The 8,127-nt window shown below is 31.3% G+C and overlaps 1 protein-coding gene across 1 annotated transcript; it reads right to left on the reverse strand.

Annotated features, from left to right (window-relative positions):
• Positions 1-2,955: 2,955 nt before the first annotated feature.
• On the reverse strand, positions 2,956-4,527 carry LOC107001732 (probable methyltransferase PMT19). The gene has a single exon (XM_015199706.2). The coding sequence runs from the start codon at positions 4,373-4,375 to the stop codon at positions 3,182-3,184; it is 1,194 nt and encodes a 397-aa protein (XP_015055192.1). The 5' UTR covers positions 4,376-4,527; the 3' UTR covers positions 2,956-3,181.
• Positions 4,528-8,127: the final 3,600 nt, after the last annotated feature.

The following is an 8,127-nucleotide window of genomic DNA, read 5'->3' on the forward strand; positions in this document are numbered from 1 at the left end:
GGGAGAATTTGTGGGTCACAAGCTTGATACGTTATCACTTGTGTGAACCTCCCATGTATTCCGAGTGATTTGGTTGAGGTTGTTTCCCTCTGTATTTTGTACTCTCATATTTATAGTGGATTGCTCATCTCCTTTGTGGACGTAGGTCGATTGACCGAACCACGTTAAATCTTTGTGTCTTTTTGGTATATTTCTCGTTGTCTTCTTACTCATGGTCTTTCAAGGTTTGCATTGCTAGCTTCGCATTTACACCTGCTTATTTCCGATCCTAACAAGTGGTATAAAAACCAGATTCAATGACGGAGTCAGGTTTAGTGGTTCGATAATCGATGATTGAACCAGAGTTAGAAAGAGGTGTTCATCTTGACGGGTGTAGTTCTAGCCGCAACCTTTTTGACAATAATGAAGATTCTGTTGGAGAAATTGTTTCAGAGAGGTTCTCTGTGTTGAGACACATATTTTGCAAAGGAGATTATGGAGAGGAGAATCAACTTGTTGAAGATTAAGTAAAGAAGGTGGACAAATTTATTTTGTCAGAAATTCAGGCCAAGGGGGAGATTTGTTGGGTTTTATTTACCCTAAATTTCTTACCATAAATAGGTTTTCCTTTAAGGGGAAGGTTTTAGATTTACTAATTTCTTGTAGGAAAAGGTTTAGGACTCTATAAATAGAGGAATGTTCCTTCTAACTTAATCAGCATTCACAATGTAGTCTTAAGGACTTTGAGAGTTCTGGTGAGAGGGAGAATTTATGGGTCACAAGCTTGATACGTTATCACTTGTGTGAACCTCCCATGTATTCCGAGTGAATTGGTTGAGGTTATTTCTCTCTGTATTTGTACTCTCATATTTATAGTGGATTGCTCATCTCCTTGTGGACGTAGGTCGATTGACCGAACCACGTTAAATCTTTGTGTCTTTTGGTATATTTCTCGTTGTCTTCGTACTCGTGGCCTTTGAGGTTTGCATTGCTAGCTTCCGCGTTACACCTGCTTATTTTCGATCCTAACACTAACAAGTGTGTTTACATAAAACGTTAAATGCTTCAGACACTATGTCTAGAAAATTATAACTTCATTATATGCTGTATCCTTCTTTCCACTTCAATCGGCTCGGGAAGAGGAGTGGAAACAAAGGATCAACCGCCCTTTTCAGTGTTCAAAATTTTCAAGTTCTTTTCATGTTTAATACATAGTAATTGTTTGCAAACTGAAAACTGCCAATGGAAATTGTTGGAAAATTTCTCGAAAGAGAAGATTAACAATAAGGAAACTAGATCATCTTAATTGAAATTAGTCTATTGCGGAAGCTCAAACCCGGTGCATACTTTTGCAGTAAAGTCAATAATGGAGCAAAATTCACTTTTATCCTATTTGGCAAAATGATCTAATGAAACTTTTGGCATAACTTTCTTTTGTAATATCACCTTAACAACTAACTGAGAAATCGACAAGCTAGATATTTCTGGTGCAAGACCATTAAAAAGCCAATGAAAAAGTAAATCAAATAGAACAAGTTGGAGTCAAGTATATGGAGTTTTTGATTAATACATTTTTTTAAAAAAATTCTGTACACTTGTTGAGTATCCACTACAAAACTTATCACATTTAGCTTAACAAACTAATTGCAGGTTTCTTTGTTCTTGAACATATAAAGCTGATCCACATTGGCTGGAATCAACAGATACGAGCAAAGCACTCTGAAGATCAGCACCTACACCTCTTTCGATGAGTGATACGATGTAGTTCATGAATAAGGCATCACATGGTAATGTAATAGGGCCATCACATGGAAGTCAAAACAGTTGTTCAGACATGTGCAATAGTTGTCTGATTACCTCGTGTTCAAGATAAGCCAACGGAACCACAAATCGCTTTTGATCAGGTTTATATACCACAAACTTTCCTTTAGAAACTATAGTAGATGATGTGCTACAACTCTCTAAATCATTGGAATTAGACCTTGGAAAAGAACTTCTCTTCCTCTGTTTAGCTGCAAACTTCTGCCATTTCCTTGCCATCTTGATGAGTTTCTTAGCACTGATCATATTCATTTTCTTCGAAATATAGGAAAGAAAAAAATTTGATGATCTTTAAAAAGATTTGATTTAGAGCTATCAGCTTGATGATGAAAATGCCTCATGTAATCAGATTATTTATAATTGAGGCTAGAGTTGAGTTTGAATAAGTATGCTAGACAGGATCATGTGCTGCTGTTTAATATGGGACCTTGGGGATTCAGGATATAGTTGTCTAGTTTTCATGTGGTATTTTTTTTCAGCTAAAATTCTAAGTGCTTGTCAAAGATTTTAGAAGGCAATACCATGTGACACTTCATGTAGTGTTGTCTTTCTACTACTTGTGCTTGACTTGAAGGAAATTTACAACTTGTTTATTATTGTTTTGTATTTACTTGACATGGAGATCTTCTGAGATCAACTGGTAGGCTGGTGTACAGCATTGTTAATTTCCGATTGATTAGTCAGAAGCTAGCAGTAGGGCCTGTCACTAAGCATATATCAGAACAACAACTTTAGGTCTAAGCTTGTGGTATTGTCTTTATTTTCAGCAGATGTCTGATGGTATGAACACCTTATCGGTCCACAGCTCAAAACAATAAGGGGTATTGATGTTTGGCTGAATGGTAGCCGATAGGGCCTGTATATTTAACAATATGGTCTAAATTTATACACCCTCAAGTTTTCTTGTTTTCGAGTTGCTTGAATTTCTTCCTCTTGTTCCTCTATTGCTAGGATTTTTTCATCCGAGTTACTCGTATAATTCTATCTAATCGAGTCCTCAAGAAGTCTTCAATACTGGGAGATTTTCCAAAGGGTCATTTTACTGCCTTTTCATTGGAAAAAAGTTGTAACGAGTACAATTTCGACAGGTTTCCAATGAAAAGGCAGTAAGAAGAGTACAATTTCAACGATTTTCAATAGAAAAGGCCATCAGAAATTTGTGCTTTACAAGTAGTGATAGTTATCATTGCAACATGATGTTTATTACTGAGGTTTATCATCAGACAAAGAGGATAATGTAATACTAGAGACTGATCTCTCTAAAAAGAAAAATGCATTTTTTCCTTATTTGATTAGTGCAATTTTCAACAGATGCAGATGCAGATGCAAGTTATAAGTTTTTTCCAAATATGATCAAAGTAAAAAAGAAAAAATAATATCATCACCAAGAATTCTTCAATGGCTTCATCAGCAATGCTGAAAGGTACATCTCGTTTAGCTCGGGACCTCTATCAAGCTTTCTTCCCACGATCCACTTCACCTTGTTGAAACCAATACTCTCGATAAGTGGTGCATACACTTTCTCGAATTGATCGCCAACACAGAAGAAATGGTCAAGCCAAAACAGACCACCAGGCCTTAACACCCTATAAATATCGAAAAGCAAGAAGTGGAGAAGTGTTTCTGGTATCCAGTTACTCAACACATGCATTGAGTGTACAATATCCAACGTGTTGTCGAAAAAGGGAAGTCTTTGAGAGATACTAACATACAAAGGTATGACTCCTCTTGAAGCTATAAAACTATTAAACGGACCGTTAAGGTTCATTGAAGTTGTTAGAATCGTTACATTCCTTTCTCTCATTCTTACAGCAAATGTAGCCACACCACCTCCAATATCGAGCCCAATTCTAATTGTTCCAGCCTTCTTTACTGCTAACACTTCATCGATAGAGAAGTCAAGACCAGCACCATTTTTTGCTGTCCAACGCCTTCTCTCTCTGCCATTGAGATCAAAACAATCTTTGCAATCATCAAATGCTCTCTGATTCTTAGCACGATTGACCAGACAATCATAATTTTTGCAAGTAAACGCAGTCCATACAACAGAAAAATCCGATGGTGTTCTCCATTGACTCTCAGGAAAAGGATAAGGCTCAACATATTCTTGTGGAGCAGCTGGATGACATCTACGTCGAGGAAGTGGCTCACAACCTTTAAGAAGCAACTTTTGTGCTAAAAGTTCATCATCAGGGCAAGAACCATTGACATTATACGACATGTAACGATGAAGTAAATCTCGAAACAGAGTACATGGACGTCCAATCGGAGGCATGATTTCATCAGAATTGAAGTTTTTGTTGAATCCACGCGGGAGTTTTTGTGGTGATGTGAAAGCTAGGAACTCAGATGGAAGATTTTCATCAGTTTGTGTGTTATCAGAAGATTCTTGAATAGCTTCATATTTAGGTGTTGGCTTAGCCAAAACAGTGGAAGGAGTATTTGTTTGTTGGTTAAATGTACAAGAGGAGTTAAAAGATGTAGAAATGAAAAATGTCAAGAGATTTGAGGATGCAAGAAGGAAAGCAAAGAACAAATAAGATGTAAGAAATTTGGGATTTTGAGTTGAATCCATTGAGGTTTCTGTGTCTGATCAACTTTGAATTCTCTATATGCTGGTTTGTTATAAATCGAGCAACATGATCAGTAAGGATTCATATGGTCAACGCATGTAATAAATGCCTAGTGTGATTAGCACCACAGGATTTAGAATCTTGAATATCTTCATATTTAATTTAGAATTGTTTTCTAAGTTTGGGTGCTAAGTCAATATCTATGTGTATATATTACTCTCTGTCTTCATATATGTTACATATTTTAGATTTCGAGATTTAAATAAATTTATTTTTTATTATAATTTTTTTTATATCTTTTAAATATTTTATATTGTTAATTATTGTGACTTATAGTACTTTTTACGTAGTTTACAAATATATAAATTTTATTAAAAAAATAAAAAATTTCATGCGCAAAAACTCAGGTAAAACAGATGTGTTACATAATTGGGATAGAGGAGTATTAATTTTCAATATTATAATATAATATTTTTGTAAAATATATCCGGGTCGAAATGATATTTTGGTGTTCCCTTAATAATGAAGTGTCTTTTTCCCAAATGGAGGTAGTGAGAACTTGTAGAAACTCATGTGTAACTCAATGAAATTCAACTTTCATATATTATAAAATAGTTTAATTATTACTCTATTCACCAAGAAAATAGGCTTTGTATTGTTTAATTATGATTTCTTATATTTGAAGTAAGAGTCAAATTAATTGGCAACTAGCAAGTTCTGAATTAGAAAATAAATATTCAAGTTTGACTGATTCCGATGTTTCCATATGTAGCTGTAGGTCTTTGTACAGTGTGAAGTGCTCTTTTCATTATCAACTAGGAAATTGCCTATAAAATAATAAATTAAAATTTATCGGTCATTAAAATTAAAATACTATATCATCTTTTATACAAAATTATATAATAATAAATATTAATTATGTAAGAAAAAATAAAAATTATTACATCTTATCATTTATATTTAATAACATAAGTATAAATAAATGACTATAAAAATATATATACCACGATCTGTAACATGGTGTTAGTGAACCAATCAAAAGGAGCAAAGTACATAAATATTTCACTATGAAGAAGAAGAGGTTCAAAATTTTTGTTGTTTTAAAATGAAAAGAAGTCTCTCTATTTATAGACATCAAATAGTAGTGTGAAAAATATTTATTGTGACTAACGAAGAGGTTACAATTATTTGAAAAAGTTACAACTCTTCAAAAAGGTCACAACCATTCATAAAAGTGAAAAAGATGACAACTAAAAGGGTGTGGCGTGGGGTTGTTTCTTTTTCCTAAATAAGAGTTTTTTAAAAGTTATTTAGTTAATATATGCAGGTGTGAAAAAAGTAATATATTATATTAAAAAAGAAAAAAATTAAATAGGAACTTATTCACGCGCTCAACAGCAGTGATGTTCACTTATTTTGTTACATAAGCATTTTGTGTTTAATAAAGGGGAAAGGGTCTGATATACCCCTCAACTTTGTCATTTGGAGCTGATATACCCCTCGTTATAAAAGTGGCTCATATATGCCCTTACCGTTATACAAACGGCTCACATATACCCCTGCCGTTACAAAATGGCTCACATATACCCTTCATTTAACGGAAGTTAAAAATTAGTTTTAAATTTATATTTGTTACTTCTAATTTTTTTAAAAAAATTTATTTAGGGGTATATATGATTCTTCTATCAAAGTTCAAGGTATATTTTAATTTTTTTCATACATAAATTATTTTTTGACTTCTTTTATTATAATTATTTGAGTTTCTTATTCTTATTTTGTTTTTTTCTTTCATTCCTTAGTTTAAAGAAAAAAAATTTAAAGTATTTTTTTTGTGTGTGTATTGTAATTTAATTTCGTATTCGAAGAAAAAATTTGGTCATCTACAATAAGTTTTACAAGAATATTAGTGAAACATAAATAAATTTGATTATCAAAATAATAATTATAAATTAGTCATTGAAACAAAAAAAAGTCAAAAAAAATATGTTTGACGAGGATTAAATTTACTCATATGGGATTATATTTTTTAGAAAAAAATAATAAAAATTTAGATTAAAATTATTATTTTTTTCATTTCCGTTAGAGGAAAAGGGTATATGTGAGCCATTTGTTTACAAGTAGGGGTATGTATGAGTCACTTTTACAACGAGGGATATATCAGCTCTAAATGACAAAGTTGAGGGGCATATCAGACCTTTTTCCCTTTAATAAATATATGCATTGAACAATTTAAGTATTCAATAAATACAAGCTCTAGTTTAAATGTCTAAATAAATTATGTGGACAACTTTAAGGGGCTATCTATGACTTAAGTCTTTCATAAAAATCGCAACTCCTCATTAAAGTCGTAATTTTTCATAAAAATCACAACTTTTTATGAAAAAGAATGCTAATTTTGTAAATAAATAAATTAAAAGAAATTTTTGATTTGTGATGGCCACATAGTCAGATTATTTATCTGTTTTTTCTTGTACACATTCTTTAAGAGAAAACATGATGAAGGTTTTAAAAATTATTTTACCATTATTTATGTCATAAAGTACAATATTTTTTATTGAATATTTATTTTATTTTTGTATCGTCTTATAATCTTCAAAAACAATTACTAATAAGAGTAAAATAAAAAAGTTAATTAATTTTATCTTAAACTTCTAAAATGACAATAATTTGAAGTAAGTATTTTTAAATATCACTTGCAAAAATATTGAGAAAGAGGGAGTATAAAAGAAGCAATTTGGTTATTTTAAATTCCATTTTGAAGGCATTTTTAGCTGCATATTTTAGGGTGTTCACATGATATCAAGTTCAATTTAGCAATCAAAAAGTTCTTGGAAGTAGCATTGATAATTAATTATTTTTTGAAACAAGATCTTTGATTTGAAGTTGAGTGCAATGCTTTAAAACATAAGGTTATTTTGGACATTTTAGTTATTTTAATCCATGCATTTTTTATTTTTTTGTCCCTAATTACTTATCTGTTTTTCTTTTATAGTTGTTCCTAATTACTTGTCCATTTTGACAAATCAAGAAAGGACAAAATAGTTTTACCTATTATACCCTCTAATTAATTAGTTTGAGAAAGGAAAAATTTCTTGAAAATCTTACACTTTTAATTCATCAACTTCATAATTAATAGGGGTAAAATGATAAACTTGTTATGTCAATAATTGATTTCTTAATAGGTGTGTCAATTTAAAAGTGAACAAGTAATTAGATATTGAAAGTATATTTTATTTTAATTCATGTATTACTAATCCTCTCCCTTATTTTAAAGAGAAGTATCGAAACACTCCTAAATTTTGTAGGAATTATTATTTTTATTCTCAAATTATTGATAGTCTTAAAAATACGCTTCTTCTTGACTAACTGAACTTAAATACTCCTCTCTCATGTCATATACATAAACATGTTATTCACATGTGTATGTACATTTGAAATTTTCTGCTGATGTGACGTATACATATATACTTGTATGGCATGAGAGAGATGTTTTTAAACCAATTAGTTAAGTAGATTGATTATTTAAAGGCTGTAAATAGTTAGATAACAAAATTAATAATTCTTATAAAAATTAGGAACGAAAGTGCCAAACCTTATATATATTTTTAAAAAAATATGATGTATCACTTGTCATTTTCTTATTGGGTGAAATTAGAAGTCCTACTCCTTAAGATTTTTATTTTTTTTCGATGTAACCTTCGTAAGATTTTTCCTTATAAATTTATTGGATCTTAAATAATATGCCAGCCTCATG

The sequence above is a fragment of the Solanum pennellii genome, chromosome 10 (assembly GCF_001406875.1).
Source record: "Solanum pennellii chromosome 10, SPENNV200".
NCBI classification, from domain to species: Eukaryota; Viridiplantae; Streptophyta; class Magnoliopsida; order Solanales; family Solanaceae; genus Solanum; species Solanum pennellii.